Source organism: Martes martes, assembly GCF_963455335.1.
Source record: "Martes martes genome assembly, chromosome: 15".
Classification (NCBI taxonomy): domain Eukaryota; kingdom Metazoa; phylum Chordata; class Mammalia; order Carnivora; family Mustelidae; genus Martes; species Martes martes.
In genome coordinates, this window is record NC_137903.1 from 28,898,735 (window position 1) to 28,914,992 (window position 16,258).

A 16,258-nucleotide genomic window follows, 5' to 3' on the forward strand; every position below is an offset into this window, starting at 1 on the left:
AGGCTCAGACAGGCTGAGGTCTTGGCAACTCGTCTGACCTTTCTGAGCCTGGCTTCTCGTTCGTAAAAAGAGAATGATCCTACTATTACCTCCCCCAGGCTGGAGGGAGGATTGAGCTAACACCTACCCTACCCCTCCCGTAAGTGCTCAGTAAGTAGAAATTGCAGCGTTTGCTTTTGTCATCTTCATCATATTCCTACAGCTGAAAATCGATGAGTTTGAATCTAACGTCAATGAAGTAAAGGATCCTTACCCTTCGGCTGACTTCCCAGGTGAGGGTCTTGGGACTGTTAGGGTGTATGCTGGGGAGTTGATTTCTCCCCAGGGACAATCTCTTGCGCGTCCCCTACCTGGACCCTTCTGCGAGGGGATCATGACACAGAGACATCCCTTCTGACCTAGTCCCACACATGAGCCACCACAAGCCTGCCTCTCCCTACAATACACATGATAGAAAAAGCCACACATTCTATTTTCATTTAATTCAGCTAGTATTTACCAAGTGCCTGTTAGGTACTTCAGTGCTGAGGACTCCGTTTTCAAGTTTTCCATTCTGGCCACGCAGAGCAGACCACAGACAAGGACTTGTCTGTCTGTGTTGTAGGAGACGGACAGGTTGCTCACCCCCCAGTGTCCATCAGGTCTGGGGGCTGTACTGAAACAGGAATGAACAGAACCTTGACTTGCAGTGTGGGAAAATCGAAATGAAAGAGGCAAGAGTAGGGCGGGCAGGAGGGTGATACACAGCCACAAAGAAACGGTGAACGTCTCGCAAAAGCAAATCACCAGTGGCTCCCGCAGAGAGCCATTCATCTGTGCCAAGGAGACAACACCTTGGCAAGAGCAGAGCCAGGCTGGGTTCATGTGAACGAGCCACCTGGAAGAGGCTGGAGCCCCAGAGCTCTAAGGTTCCCTCTTAGCTCCCTCACAGGTCCTGGGAACACGGGGTTGCTGGTGCAACTTCATGGCTCTTTGTGGGATCCGCTGATTAGCATCTGTCTGCCTCAGTGACTCAAGTTCCAGGGGGACTTTCTGTGCCCCAAATGGGACAGTGTAGGCCCTCAATAAATAGATTGAATGAACACATGAAACGATTTTGCCTAGTGATGTGTGGGGAGCAGGGAGCTGACAGACAGGACTAATAATATTTCTTCAAACATCTGCCAGTAATGAATATTTGGGTTTTAAAGTAATTCATCTCAAGCTGTTTCATCTAACGACCATGACCTAGCAGATGAGCATGGCTGGTATGCCGGGGAAGGTGGCTGACCCAGGAAATGGGAGGTTAAGGAAAGGGTAAGGGTTGGAAAGAAGGGGGGAGGGTAGAGGGTCGAGGGGTTGTGAGGTGGGCAGTTGGAAGGGAGTTCTTACTAAGGAGGTTGAATATGTTTATCCTGCTTCTTTCCAAAAGACAATTTGAAATGCCTTAGGCTTAGGACAAAAGATACATATGATGAAATGAACAAAATGGGCATAGACAAGGGAAAAAAGAAAGCAGATATGCTAACTCTAAGAATTAACAGTTTCTTCCATTAAGCATAAGATGTGTTTTGGGGTCCTTGGCAGCCAGGGCAAGATGGGCAGTGTCACATTAGGATGCTCGTTGTGAGGCAGGAGAAAGGGGGGTGAAGCTGAGAGCCGGTGCGGAGAGCAGAATCGAGAGGAGAGCAGAATATAGGGGCTCTTTCTGGGCTTCCCCAAAGGGCCAGGAGGAGTAGGGATGAGGTGGGTGTGGGGTGAGGGCAACAGGAGACTGGGCAAGAGCTGGACAGTGAGGGACACCCTGACTTTGACAGCGCCCTCCAGTCTGATCACTGGAGCCTCACCTCCCTGCTCACCCCAGCTGAGGAGCTCAGGGAGTCCGCTGTCTCATGAGGCCATGAGACTTAGCCAATAAACCTGGAGGGTCCACCTCTTCTTCCTCTACCCCTCCCACCCCAGGATCTGCCTCAGTACTGGAGACTGGCTGAAACTCAAGGATATTGATTTTTTTTTCCCCATGCTGGCAGTTCTTCTCTGAAATGATTATTTTTAGAATCCTAGCCCAGGAGAGGAACTCAGAGTCTATTTCAATAAGCCTCCTGCCCGTAACCAATTTCACAAATTGGGAAGCTGAAACCCAAGAAGGACAGGGTCTTGCCTAGTCAGCACAGCAAGTTAGGGGCAGAGCCCGGACCACAACTCACGTCTCCTCGGGAGCACGGTCCCCCCTCTACTTCCCAACTGTGAGCATTTGAGATGGTGTGAGTCCAGCCCTGAGACAGAAGATGAAGCTGCAGGTCTCCTCGACTTTGCTCCTGGCCCCACTTCTGGAGGGTTCTGGGACTGACAGTTTTCTCTGACAGTTCAAACCTATTCCCCAAGGGGAAAGGGAGATGCCTGGGCTGGACTCTGCTGACACCCGCGTGTCCTGCACTGGCCTCCTCCCACCCTCACTTGCTGGTGGTTGGGGGTTCATGGTTGCATTCAGAGCACAGAACCTGGGGAGCAGGAAAGTATGTAAAGATGCCTCCAACTTCTCTCTCTCCCGTCCGCACAGGCGATGATGAAGAAGATGAGCCTGAGATCCCCGTGAGCCCCCGACCACGCCCCCTGGCAGAGCTGCAGCTGAAAGAGAAGGCGGTGCCCATTCCAGAAGCCAGCTCCTTCTTCATCTTCAGCCCCACCAACAAGTGGGTGGCCCCTCCGCTGCTGTGCAGGGTGCTTGTTGGGGCTCTCAGAAGGGGCTGGTTTCTGCTCTAAAAGGACCCCCTTCTCCTGATTCTCTGGGCCTACCACGACACTGTGAGAAACTGACGCCCTTACCTTCAGATCTTGTGCCCTGCTTAAAATGCTAGTATCCCTGGGAGAAGGAGTGCTCGAAACCTTAGCAGTTTCTTACAGCTACGAGGATTTGTATATTTTGCTTCCTTTTTGAGGGCGATTTTAGACAGGATGGGGGATGAGAACCAGGTGAAGCTGTAGTTCTTACTGGCTTCACAGTCTTAAACCTTTAACATATGCACAGACTATAGTCTTCGCGGAGTTTCATCTGTCTGCTTCCCGGATGGGGATCAGCCTGGAAGCCACGGGTGGCGGGGGAGTGCTGGGGTGGGTGGGGGCAGGGATTTGGTTGGGGGAGGGGACTGAGGCCGCAGAAACAGCACGAGGGGTGGGGTGGACCAGCCCCCGCATGTCCAGCCAGAGGGCCTTTCAGAGGTGCAGACTCCAGGGTCTCTCTGCCCTCTCTCTCTGGAGAGGCCTAAGTGCCCAGGGGCTCAGAGTTCTCCTGGCCCCCTCACTGTCCTTCTACAGGATCCGTGTCCTGTGTCACCGCATTGTCAATGCCACCTGGTTCACCAACTTCATCCTGCTCTTCATCCTGCTCAGCAGTGCCGCCCTGGCCGCCGAGGACCCCATCCGGGCCGAGTCTGTGAGGAATCAGGTGATGGCAGATCCCCGCTTTCTGCCAGCTCAGCACCCCTCCCCACCCCAGACTTCAGCCACCTGCACACCTCACTCTGCTGCTCAGAGCTCAGTGTATGCTCTATGCGGCTGCAGGCAACAGAGTCTCTTAGAGTTCAAGTCCCTGGAGGGCCAAGATGCCCAAGACACTCCTTCGGAACAGTGTTGCCATAGCACACAGCACAGACAGGCTCTTGGTGCCTAGTTTTAATGATGATGGGGATGGTGGCAATGGTGGTAGTCGTGGTGGTAGTGGTGATAGTGATGGTGGTGATGATGGTGATAGTGATGATGATGATGGAGTGATTGTGGTGGTGATTATGATGGTGATGGTGGTGATGGTAGTGGTGATGGTGATATTGATGGAGATAGTGATGGTGGTGGTGGTGGTGATGGTGGTGATGATGGTGGTAGTAATGGTAGTGATGTTAATGGCAGTGATAATAGTGGTGATGGTGATACCGATGGGGGTAGTGATGATGCTGGTGGTAATGGTAGTGATGTTAATGGCGATGATGGTGTTGGTGGTAGTGATAATGATAGTGGTGGTGGTGGTAATCATGGTAGTGATGATGATGGTGTTAATGGTGTTAATGGTAATAACAATGATGGTAGTGGTGGTGGACATGATGGTGGTAGCGGTGATGGTGGTGATGGTAGCGGTGATGTTAATGGTCATGATAGTGATGATGATGGTGATGATGGTGATAGTAATGGTCATGACAGCAGTGGTGATAGTGATGAAGATAGTGGTAATGGTGGTGATAATAATGGCGATGATGGCAGTGGTGATGATTATGGTGATGATGATGGTGGTCATAGTGGGTGATAGTAATGGTGGTGATGGTAGTGGTGATGGTGACAGCCATGATGATAGTAGTGGTGGTGGTGGTGGTGGTGGTGGTGATGATGGTGGTGGTGGTGATGATGGTGGTGATGGTATTGAAGATAATAATGATATCATTGTTCAGCACTTCCTTTCACTGACTTCTGTCCCCTCTGCTCTGTCACCAGATCCTTGGGTATTTTGACATTGCATTCACCTCAGTCTTCACTGTGGAGATTGTCCTCAAGGTGAGTGAAGGCTGTAGGACAGCCTGGGTCTGTCTACAGAACGGTGTCTACAGGCCAGGACATCAGACCTGGTGTGGCTCCGACTTACATGCTGCACCCACTCAGAGGCTGGGTTGCAGGGATGCGGGGAAAGCAAGAGGAGAGCAGAGAACATCAGGGAAGGACTCACCAGATCCAGGAGAGCAGGTGGGGTTGCTGCTCATAAGCTGGGGCAAACAGGTGAGCAGGTGGCAGGCGGGGACGTGAAGTACAATCAGCCCGCAGGCTGTGTGTCTCTCCGCACCTCTCAGTGAGCACAACCCTTCTCTCTGGAGCCTCGGGCATTTTTCCTGCAGAAGGAAGGCACGGTTAGCCTAAGAATAGACCCAGGAAGCTATGATTTGTTCCTAGACCTTCGTGACATGTGACTGAAAGACCTCTCTCTGGAGGTCCTCAGAGAAGTGACCTCTGCCCTGGATGGATTTCTGGCAGCTCTGCCCTATCATGGCCCTCCCCCTCCTTACCCATAGCACATCACTGCTCTCCCCTTCTCAGGCCGACCCACGGATTTCACACCATCACCATCCCTGTGGAGGGTCTGAGAGGCAGAGGGAGGGCCCGTCTACAACTGAGACCCAGCAGCCCCAGCCTTCACTTTCATGAATAAGGAGGGGAGAGGGGAGCTTTGCAGGAGGAATAGCCCAGAGCAGGTTGCAATAAGAATTCAAAACAGTTCCTTATATCAGGGCCCTTCACTACTAAAGGAGTTGAGCAGAGGGATGGTGGCTTCCCTAACATCCCAGAGGGCTTCCTGGAGGTGGTGGCCTTAGAGTTAACCCTTGAGGTTGGACAGGACTTCATTAGGGAGAGATAGCAGGGCCAGTCCAGGAGGACAAAACAACAACACATGCATTGTGAGAAGGTGTTTGGGATGTGCTCAGAGGGGAGAAAGCGGTCCCTTTGGGCTGGGACATGGCACAGCACAAACAGGAGGCCTGGCTTCAGAAGCCAGGAAGGCAAGTTGAGACGAAATTACCTTCAATGCCAGGAAAGGCTTCAAGCCCATCAGACTTCAAGGGTGTTTGTGCGAAGGGCCTAGGAGATTATCACAGAGCACAGCAAAGAAGCTGAGAGACCAGCAGGAAGGTGGGGCACCAGGGCCGGGAAGGGTGAGGGGCCTGGGGAAGGTCTTCCGGTCCTCTGCGGGCTGTTCAGCCTGACTCAGCAGTCCTCAGGGCAGAAGCGACTTCTAAAGAAGCCCTTGGGGAAGGAGGAAGAGGAGTTTCCTCATGTTTTGTCAGGGGGAGGAGGGCTGGGGCTTCCCCAGTCTGTGGCCTCAGGGGAAAGGAGACTGGGGCGCCCTATGGCATGTGAGCAGAGATGAGGTCAGAGAGCCAAGTGTGGCGTAGCTGCCTGTGAGAAGTCCTGTTTCCAGAACTGGGAGCAGGGGCTGGGAGGGACAGCACTGAGGACACAGCAAGGCACAGAGCGAAGGACAGAGCCACCGGCAGTTCTCTGCCTCAGCGAGTGCCTTGTGAGCAGACGGAGGCGGGTCTTGCCTAGAAAAGCCCTACTTCGTGGGGACCCACCGGTCTGTTCCCAAGCCCCGCCCCACCCAGGATGCTGCCTCTCCCCCCAGATGACGACCTACGGTGCCTTCCTGCACAAGGGCTCCTTCTGCCGCAACTACTTCAACATCCTGGACCTGGTGGTGGTGGCCGTGTCCCTCATCTCCATGGGACTTGAGTGAGCAATGACAGGGGGGCCCCTCCACGGGGTCCCCTCCTCAGGGTGGAGCCCCACCCACTGTGTGTTGGTAGACACCAAGCTGCAAGGGGAGGGATTCTTGGGGCCGTGGATCGGGGTCCAGGGTCTCCTGGGGTGTCACTAACTGGACCGAAGGGACCATGCTAAGTGGCGAGAGCAGTGTCCTGGAAAGTAGGACGGGATGCGGAGAGGAGAAGGCAGTCCTCCAGCTACATTGCGGGAGCACAGCCCCTAGCTTTGGGTCACCCCCTTACTGTGCCATGCAGCTCGGCACCCATTAGCTGGAGGTGGGTTTATCCTGGGTTAGAGCACACACGCTGCTTACGGGAGCGGGGAAAGACTGGAGGGCTTCCAGGCAGAGACGGCAGATGTGGTGGGCTAGTGGCAAGAGGAGGAGCAGGCAGCCCGCAGCACCCACTCCTCGACTGCCCTCCCCCAGGTCCAGCGCCATCTCCGTGGTGAAAATCCTGAGGGTGCTGAGGGTGCTCCGACCCCTCCGGGCCATCAACAGAGCCAAAGGGCTGAAGGTGAGAGGGGCCTGACGCAAGAGACCTCAGCCCAGCCATTGCGGGGACATGTGTTCTGTCCCCTTTGCCAAACGGGGTGGGGGGCACAGGAAGGATGAGGCTGGGCAGCCCTGCGTCCCCCGTGGACGTCTCCCTCCCTCCCGCTAGCGGCGAGGCAGCAAGGGATGGCGAGGGCGGGCCGGGGCCGACCAGGTCTCCCTCCCCAGCACGTGGTGCAGTGCGTGTTTGTGGCCATCCGCACCATCGGGAATATCGTCCTGGTCACCACGCTCCTGCAGTTCATGTTCGCCTGCATCGGCGTCCAGCTCTTCAAGGTGAGCCCCGCCCGCCGGGCAGTCTGCCTCCTCTCCCCAGTTCCGGGGCCAGCTGTCAGGCCAAGGCTGGAGTCTGTCCGTTCCCTGCCTCTAAGCACAGGGAGCCCCAAAGTGTGTAAACGGATGTCCTTGGGTGCGCTGGGCTGTGAGGTTCAGCCGTCTAGAGTCTTGATGTGGTTTCCTGATGCCCCTCCCTGGCCCCCGTGGCTCTGCTGGCTGCCGTGGCCGTGGCACCTGCTGTCTTCCTGGCTCTCTGTGGCTTCTCCCTAAGGATGAAGGTCCCTCCCACTCCTGCCTGCCCCGTGAGCACTGCTCCCACCCCTCCCATCCAGCCAGGCCTGTCTAAACATGCTCCCCACTCCAGCCCTGCCCACTCCACTTGCTTCAGTCCACTGGGCTCCTGCACCCCACGCTCCCCGCTGGAATGTCTGGCGTCATTCACATCTACCAGGAGCCTCGGAGGGAGGGAGGCCGTCATTCTAGTCCGGGAGCTGCCTCATTCTGTCCTCACCTTCCTGGAAGGACACGACTCTGCAGTTCCTCTCTAGAAATTACCCAGCAAGGTGTCCCCTCCCACCCAGCTGATTTCTGGATGCCTCTGCCTGTCACACAGAAATCGGTATCGAAGTATATCCCCCAACACCCTTGACACTGCCTCTCACGACCCAATCTGCTCCTGACCCCCAGCGTGACAATCAAGGTGACATCACCGCAGTCAGACTTAGGCAATGGCGTCATCTTACAGTCATTCGTTCATTCGACAACATTTATGGAGCATTTTCTCTGGGCCAGGGCCTCTGCTAAGGTTGAGAAGGGGTCATGAAGCAAACCCAAGTCTCTCTCAGTGGGCTGGGAGCAGGCTTTGGGGAGAGCACTCAGGGTGGGGAGCAGCATCCAGATGACCTGAAGGAAGATGGGTCCTGTTAGTTACTGTCCTGGGCAGTGGCGGTGGAGGGGGGCATCACCTAGGAGACCGCATCGAGATTGAGATAGCTTAGCCTCGAAACTGTGCTCACTGTGATCTGCATGGGACCTTCTCCTAGCCCCAGCAGAGGGCTGCCCCCTTCCCTCTCCCCCTGCCCCCTCCGCTGCCAGGCCAGGGGCCCTGGGGCCTCCTGAGGGCAGAGTCTGTATCTGACTCATCCCTGACTCTGGCACCCAGCCTGGGTCTGGAGTGTGGTTGGTCCACACAACGTGCTGCTCGCAAGAATGAATGAGCAACCCCTTCCTTTGGCTCTTGTGTCCCTTCCAAGCAAGAGCAGCTGCCCCACAACCCCCAAACTCCCCTGTGCTTTAGTCTCTTAGCAAAAGGCTGCCCATTCTGGGTGGCTCAGTCAGTTAGGCAGCTGCCTTCAGCTCAGGTCATGATCCCAGGGTCCTGGGATCGAGCCCCACATCAGGCTTCCTGCTCGGCAGAGAGCCTGTTTCTCCCTCTCCCTCTGCCTGCTGCTCTGCCTACTTGTGCTCTCTACCTCTCTGGTAAATTAAAAACAAAACAAAACAAAACAAAAAAACTTAAAAAAAAAGAAAAAAGACTGCCCATTCCGATAGTGGTCAGACATCGGTGACAAGAGGCATTTTACCTCTCGTTTTACACAGTGGACACTTGTGCATACATTCCATATTACATATTACATATTACATCAAGAGTTTGCAGCTGGAAAGGGGAGTGTGTCTGGAACAGCAAGCACCTGCAGTGGGTGGGACGGCTGTGCCTTCGACTAGTCCCATATCCTGGACTGAAGCAGTTCCCTCTGGGGGCCTTTGGGGGAACCCAACCAGATTCCATGGATTTCAAACTTAATTTAGCCACATGAAGACCTAGCCATCAACTTCTTTTCTCCAAACAAACTCTTCCGTGCGTGCCCAGTCTGTGATGTAGATAAAAAAAGAAATGGATCTGCCTAAAATCAGTCTGGGGGGCACAGTGCTGGGACCTGCTCAGGCCCTCGGGATCCCATGCTGGGATCCCTGTTCCACTTTGAGACAATGTGCACCTTCACGGCCCTGTTGGGTTCCATTCCTGTGGCTTTTATTCCCACGGCAGCCCTGGGGCCACCCCACTGGCAGGAGAAGGAAGGTGGGATGTGGGACAACATTTCTTTTTGGTCTGTAATAGGGGGACATCAAGAGGGTGTCCTATAGCAGTAGAGGGGAGGGGGCTGCCTGAGGGAGGAGCCGGGCCAAGCGTTTTTTGTATTTCCTTCCCCTCAGGCCCAGCCTGGGGCTTGCAGCAAAGGCTCCTGCTAAGGAACCAGCTTCTCAGCCTTGGCAGCCTCAGGCCTGGTGGGGAATCCCATAGGGTAGCTGAGGGAATGGATGATGGGGAAGGAAAAAGACCCTTCTGGGGCCCTGCCCTCTTTAAGGAACAGACAGGCTCCTCCTTCCGCATGCCCTGCCTTCCCCTCTCACTCCCACTATTTACTTCCATTGCCCACTGAATGCTGTTTCTGTGACAACGTGTGTCTCTCTCTCCCTCCTTCCTCCTCGGGGACACAGGGGAAGTTCTTCAGCTGCAATGACTTATCCAAGATGACAGAGAGGGAGTGCAGGTGGGCTGAGCGCTGCTGGCTGAGGACACACGGTGGGATGGCCACTGGACAGGGGACCTTGTGTGAGAGGGATCTGGGGAACCCGAGCTCCTAGGCCCAGTAAGAATGTTCTTTCCTTGGGTAGCTGCATGGAGGGAGTGCCCAGCAGTGTCTCCTTTGGTCCCCAGTCTGGGCCTCTTTTCTCCGTTGTACTCACTGCCCAGGGCCCAGAGGAGGCGGGTGGGACGGAGGAGGCCAGGCTTTGTGCAGGGCAGTGACTGAGCCTCCCCCGCTCAGGGGCTATTACTACGTGTACAAGGACGGGGACCCCACGCAGATGGAGCTGCGCCCACGCCAGTGGGTACATAGTGATTTCCACTTCGACAACGTGCTCTCGGCCATGATGTCACTCTTCACAGTCTCCACCTTTGAGGGATGGCCTCAGTGAGTGAGGGTTGGGGTCTGGGTCCCACACGGGCATGGTGGGGGCAGGGCCGGGGAGCCATCTCCGCCTGCTGCAGCTCTCACTGCTCTGTGCCAGGCCCGTGGTGAGTGCTCAACTGACCCACCAACTTGGAGGGTTTGAAGGACTAGTGTGTTGACTGGCCCTCCGAAGATATCCTGACCTGGGGATGCTGACAAAATGTCCCTAGTCCCCCAGCAGGTGTGGGCCTCTCAGTCCGCATGGGGAGCCCTACTGATTAATCTGGGTAGATGAGCCATCCCACGGAAAAACGGGCCCTTTCCAGGGCCTGTTCCAACATTTTCTGGAAGTCCTCACTTCCCTCCTGTCACTTGATGGTTCAGAAAGCTCCCTTGGCTCCCCATGGCCAGTGGGATAAAACCCACCCTTCCTGGCCTAACCCTCTGCCTCATCACCCCAGTCCAGCCCAGGCTTTTCTCTGCCCTTCTCAAGGCTACTTTACCAGGCCATAGACTCATACAAGGAGGACACGGGCCCCATCTACAACAACAGAGTGGAGATGGCCATCTTCTTCATCATCTACATCATCCTCATTGCCTTCTTCATGATGAACATCTTTGTGGGCTTCGTCATTGTCACCTTCCAGGAGCAGGGAGAGACTGAGTACAAGAACTGTGAACTGGACAAGAACCAGGTGCCTGGGCTGAGGTGGGGAGCAGAGCCCCAGCCGGCCTTCTGCCGGCCTGAGCCCTAGGCTCTGGCCAGTGAAAGTCCCAGGGCTAAGGATGACCCTAGAATTTCCATTTCATGCCCAGACCCAGCCTCCACACACTCTACCCCATCTCTGACCCATTCCCTAACATGAAGCAACACGAGTTGGTGGTGTGGGAGTCTTCAAAGCCCTGGCTGGGACGAGAGCCATGTTTGAAATAGGCTGGGGAAATGTAGGGGGAGCTGGATGCCTTCCCCTCAACAGGCCTGCAGAGCCCATCCGCCATGAGCTCCTGGCCTCAGTGGCTCCTGGCTGACCAGAAGGCAGGGCGCCCTCGAGCCCAAGCATGAGAGCGTGAGAGCAAGGAGGGGCCTCTCCGTGCTCACCCGCCCTGTGGCGTTGTGTCCCAGCGCCAGTGTGTGCAGTACGCCCTGAAGGCCCGCCCGCTGAGGTGCTATATCCCCAAGAACCCGTACCAGTATCAGGTGTGGTATGTCGTCACCTCGTCCTACTTCGAGTATCTGATGTTTGCCCTCATCATGCTCAACACCATCTGCCTGGGCATGCAGGTAAGGGCCCCCTGGGAGACAAGGGCCTGAGGGACAGGTGCCGGGGCAGGGCAGGTGGGGAGGGCAGGGTTCCTGGCTCCTGCCCCGCCCCCCATACATTTCCTGGCACCTGCCAGGTCCTGGGCACAGTGCAATGAGGTGCGAAGGGGGACAGAGGAGTGCCCTGGGCCCAGGCCTTGTTTTGGGGCACCCACCGGTTTATTAAGAGGAATTCACACATATAAATAGCTACAGAGTCAGTCAACAGGAGATGGCTAAGCAGAAGCACAAGGCTGCGTAGGAAGGAGAAAGCGCCTTCTCGGTTTATGTTCCGCTGTTGCAAATGTGGCTGATGGAGTTGGTTGGAATTTTGGCTCCGGTCTCAAGAAAAATGGATTTAATATTCACAGAACAGGTGTCTCTTAGGAGTTGAGCATACTTTATAGACACTCTTGTAATCAGCAGCATCGTTAGCAAACCTTAAAGAAGCCTCAGCTCCCGTCAGGCCTGTATAAATAGAATGGTACCGCCAGGCAACCCGAGACACCCCCAGCCGCAGGACCCTGCATGGCCGGGTGATGAGGACATGGAAAAAGAGTCATGGGGCCAGCAGGCCCAGGTCCTACCGAGGGCCGTGAACAGTGGCTCAAGTTTGAGTCTGAACTGGGCCCAGACTTAGGTGGTCCTGCCAAGACCAGGTAGGGCAGGGCCATCAGATCCTTCTGAACTACCTGGGAAGGTTTTGTTGGAAAAGTGGGATTTCATCAGCTTTCCAAAAAGAGTAAGAGATTCCTGGCAAATGTTATAAGGAAATAGATTGAGGGAGGATCACAGGGGCGGCGCAAGGGGGCTAAGTTTCTTGCTCCAGTCATCTCGCCATCACGGGGTGGGGGGCTGGGGGGTAGTGTGAATACAGTCCGCCTGGTGAGCTCAGTGGCCCACCAGTACACCTGTGGCTGCTGATCATACCAGTGCTAGAGCCAGCGATCTTCTCTCCTGGTCCTGTGCTCCAGTGACTAGGTGGGACTTGTCCCCGAGCCCTGCTGGGGGGCCTCCCCTCCCGGTCATCCCATAACTGATCTGCAAGTGAGCTCTGGCCTTGTAGCCCACAGGTGTACCAGAAGGATCCTCACCTCCTCCTTTCACCATCTCTGTGGGATCCATCAGACTTGGTGGAGTTCAGGGGGTAGCTAAAGCAGGCACCCAGTATTCTGAGATTTAAAAGAAAATGGGCAGGAAACCCAACGAAGGGGACTGGGAGGGTCTGGGACGAGCACAGAGCTCTGGGATGCCCCCTGCAGGGCAGGGAAGCCGGGCCCTCCCAGCCCCCTCTCCTGTGCCTCTCCATAGCACTACAACCAGTCAGAGGAGATGAACCACATCTCAGACATCCTCAATGTGGCCTTCACCATCATCTTCACCCTGGAGATGGTCCTCAAGCTCATGGCGTTCAAGGCCAGGGTGAGTGCGGGGATACAGGGGGCAGGTGGAGCCTGGAGGGATGGGGGCCTTCTCATGGAGCACCACCACCCCGGTCTTGTTCTACTGAAGGGTCCCCTCGTCCAGCACTTCTGCTCCCACCCTGCTCACTCTTCGGCCCATTTCCTCCTTCGGACAAAGGACACACGAGATATTCAGGCTGCCAAAACTGGTGATGGCCATAGGTGTTGGCTGCCTCTTCCCAGCGCCCTTTGTTGAGGGTTTCTTATGTTCCCTGCCTCCCCTTAAGCTTCTGAAGAGGAAGCCCAGGGCTGGGGAGTATTTTGCTGTGTCTTTGGTTCCCCAGTCTACTCCCACTGTGCCCAGCCCTGCCCGGCCACCCACACTCCCATTCCCACACCCCACCAGCAGGTCTGCACTATGGAGTCCCAGATAGGACTTCGATCTGAGGCAGATGAAAAAGAGTTCCCCATCCAGACCAGGAACCCAGATCCTGAGTTCTCAAGCATTCTCTCTCTCCCCTCCAACCATGTTGTGCTCTGGAAGAAGAGAAATATAGAGCCAGAGGGAGAGGGAGTAGTGGGTTGTGTGGTCACACAGGAGCCTTAGTGGAAAGTAGAGCCACGGGCACCCCAACTTGGCCCGGCTTGGCCGTTCTGTATTACCTCGGCTGGGGGCCACCACCACGTGCTGGCCACCCAAACTCCTTCCTGCTAAAGCTCACCCTTGGATTCTCCCATTGCTGTCCTTCCCAGGGCTATTTTGGTGACCCCTGGAATGTGTTTGACTTCTTGATTGTCATCGGCAGCATCATCGACGTCATTCTCAGTGAAATCGACGTGAGTATCGGGCACACAGAGCCATCACTGGGGTGGGGTGCGAGCACTTGTTCGCTTCCCGGAAATGTGTGGGGTACCCGCTGTGTGTGTGCAGCATGGCACCCTGGGGATTTACAAAGATGGAAATACCGGGAGCCACAAGCCCACAGAGCGGACAGATAACTCAGATTCCAGGCGGACATAATCCATGTGCCAGGTTGCCCAGGGCTAGAGCTGTTGTGGATGGGAAAGGTGGAGTGGTCAGGGAAGGCTTCATGGAGGTGATGCAGTGGGTCCTGAGGAAAGGGAAGCTCGTGATTGGAGGCGGAGGGACAAGCGAGCCACACAGGCAGGCTGAGGTAGGAGAGACATGGAGAATGATAGAATGATAGAATGATAGAAGATTCAGGGCACGAGAGGTCTGGTTTAGCACAAGCACGTGAGCATGGGGAGGAGGCTTGGTGGGGGTGGGGGGAGGGTACGGCAAGAGAGGGAAGGGGGGTGAGGAAGGCCTTGAATTTTATGTAGCAGGCAATGGGAAGTCACAGGAGGTTTCTGAAGAGAGCAGTAGAAGGATTAAAGCTGTTCTTCTAGAAAGTTGATCTGGAGGTGAGGGGTGAGAGGTGAGAATGACTAAAATGAGAACACCCAGTTAGGGAGTAGGTCATTTCTTTACTTAGTACATAATGCTCGTTGAGTACCTCCCGCCCGTGCTAGGGATACAGCAGCGAACAGGAGCACAGGGGCAAGCGGACAGTAAACCTCCGGCATGGCAGGTAGGCCCGGTGGGTATTACAAAGACAGATAAAGCAAGATGAAAGCTTAGAAGGGAAGGGAGTGAAGGGTTGGTGTCAGGATACCTGACACCAGGTGAGTGATGACCCAAATAAAAGGAGGGAGCCATGCGGGTGTTGGGAGAGTTGGGACAGAAAAACGAGTGAGTGCAAAGGCTCCGAGTTGGAGGGATAGCAGGAGGCCCTCGTGGTTGGAGTGAAGGATGGTGGAAATGAGGTCAGAGACAGAAGGCCAGGGGCTAGATCACTTAGTCCCTTGAAGGCCATGGTTATGATCTTGCTTTTTATTCTGAGAGAGATGAGAGCTGCTTGGAGGGCTTAAACCTGGTCTGACTTCAGTTCTAAAAGGATCCCCTTAGCTGCTCTGTTGAGAGCAAGCTGTGGGGGACACGGGGGCCGGCCGAGGGAGGGCAGTCAGGAGGCTGCTGTGATTACCACAAGAGCTGATGGTGGCGAGGGGGGTAGCTGTGGTTGTAGCAAGAATTAGACACATCTAATCTCTTCGGGAGAGTGAGCTGACAGAATTTGCACATGGCCTTGATTTAGAGTAAGAGAGAAAAAACAAATTGAAGGTGACTACAAGGATTTTTGTCAAAGGAACTGAGCTTCCGTTTACTGAGATACGGAAGCTGCTAGAAAAGCGGGCGGGTGTGGGGTAGAAACCAAGATTTCCATTTTAGACGTGGTAATCTAGGATGCTTACAAGGCACCTGGATGGAGACACCAAGTAGGCTGGGATTTATGAGTCTGGATGGAGCTCTGAGTTTAGGGCAGGTGGGGGTATCTAAATTTGAAGATGGTATTTAAAGATGTGGGGGAGGGATGAGAACTGCTGAGAAGGGAGGAGGTATCTAGAGAGAAGGGGTCTGAAGGCTGAGCCCTGGAATGCTCCCTGTTTAGTGAGTGGAGAGATGAGGAGGAACCAGAGAACAAATTGAGGAAGGCTTGGCCCCTGAGGCAGGGGAACCAGAAGAGAGTGGTGTTCTGAGATCAAGGAGAACAAAAAAGTTAAGAAAGATGGGAACTAAGTGTTGACTTGATTTTGGCAATGGGGAGATCAACGCGGTCCTCGGCAGGAACAGTTTCGTTGGAATTACGGGGAAGAATCCCTGCTTCCACTGGACCAGAAAGGGAGAACAAAGAATGCAAGGAGGGGCAATCCCTTTGAGGTGTTTTACTACAGAGAGAAATAGGGTAGAGGCTGGGAGGAGAATGTGGAGCCAAGGAGGGTTTCCTTGAACAGGGGAGAAATGACAGCCTAGCCTCAGGCTCTGCAAACTGTAGGAGCAAAGACTGTGAATAAATGAAAGGGCTTAAGACCCAGTGTCCCAGGGGAGAAGCTGGATTTAAGAAAGCCCCAGTACGTCCCTGTTAGCAAGAGGGGACAGAAAGTAAATGGGCATGAAGCCATGAGAGTCAGGGCTCAGAGCAGGAGAGGAACAGAAAAGCTCAGAGGCAACAGGATTTGGTGACTTGGGGCCACAGGAAGGAAGGAGTCCAGAGAGACTCAGCACTGCCCAAAAAGACAGACTTGGGGGGATGCACTCACCATGATTCTGTTCTGGGACTGTGGGCTTGGGTGCCGGGTGCCCAAGTGGAAATGGGTAGCAAGTGGTTGGAAACACAGGTGAGTAGCCGAGGGTCACTCTGTATCCGGGGGAGTAGCAACTCCATTGACACGAGCTGGACCCTGATGCGCAGAGGTGTTTGTCGAAGCCTCAGGTGGGACAAGCCGGCTGCAAAGGAGTTGAGATCCCGCAGAGTTCGAGCCAGCAGAGCCACTCGATTTGCGATGAGGGAGTCGTCTGTTGAGCAGGGTAGGCTGTGGGCTTGAGCCAACGATAAGGAAGGAGCAGTGACCAGAAAGTGAGAAAAAATGTTCATGC

General features: G+C 54.9%; 1 protein-coding gene across 2 annotated transcripts in view; it reads left to right on the top strand.

The window, feature by feature from the left end:
- CACNA1S (calcium voltage-gated channel subunit alpha1 S) overlaps nucleotides 1–16,258 on the top strand; it is a 69,821-nt gene that overhangs the window by 36,861 nt on the left and 16,702 nt on the right. For both annotated transcript variants that reach the window (XM_080824185.1, XM_080824184.1), the window contains exons 16-28: nucleotides 203–272; nucleotides 2,540–2,672; nucleotides 3,295–3,424; nucleotides 4,459–4,518; nucleotides 6,137–6,243; nucleotides 6,704–6,791; nucleotides 6,998–7,105; nucleotides 9,605–9,657; nucleotides 9,934–10,080; nucleotides 10,553–10,754; nucleotides 11,183–11,341; nucleotides 12,671–12,781; nucleotides 13,516–13,599. In XM_080824185.1, coding sequence (XP_080680311.1) covers nucleotides 203–272; nucleotides 2,540–2,672; nucleotides 3,295–3,424; nucleotides 4,459–4,518; nucleotides 6,137–6,243; nucleotides 6,704–6,791; nucleotides 6,998–7,105; nucleotides 9,605–9,657; nucleotides 9,934–10,080; nucleotides 10,553–10,754; nucleotides 11,183–11,341; nucleotides 12,671–12,781; nucleotides 13,516–13,599 — 1,452 coding nt within the window. The remainder of the gene's footprint in view (nucleotides 1–202; nucleotides 273–2,539; nucleotides 2,673–3,294; nucleotides 3,425–4,458; nucleotides 4,519–6,136; nucleotides 6,244–6,703; nucleotides 6,792–6,997; nucleotides 7,106–9,604; nucleotides 9,658–9,933; nucleotides 10,081–10,552; nucleotides 10,755–11,182; nucleotides 11,342–12,670; nucleotides 12,782–13,515; nucleotides 13,600–16,258) is intronic.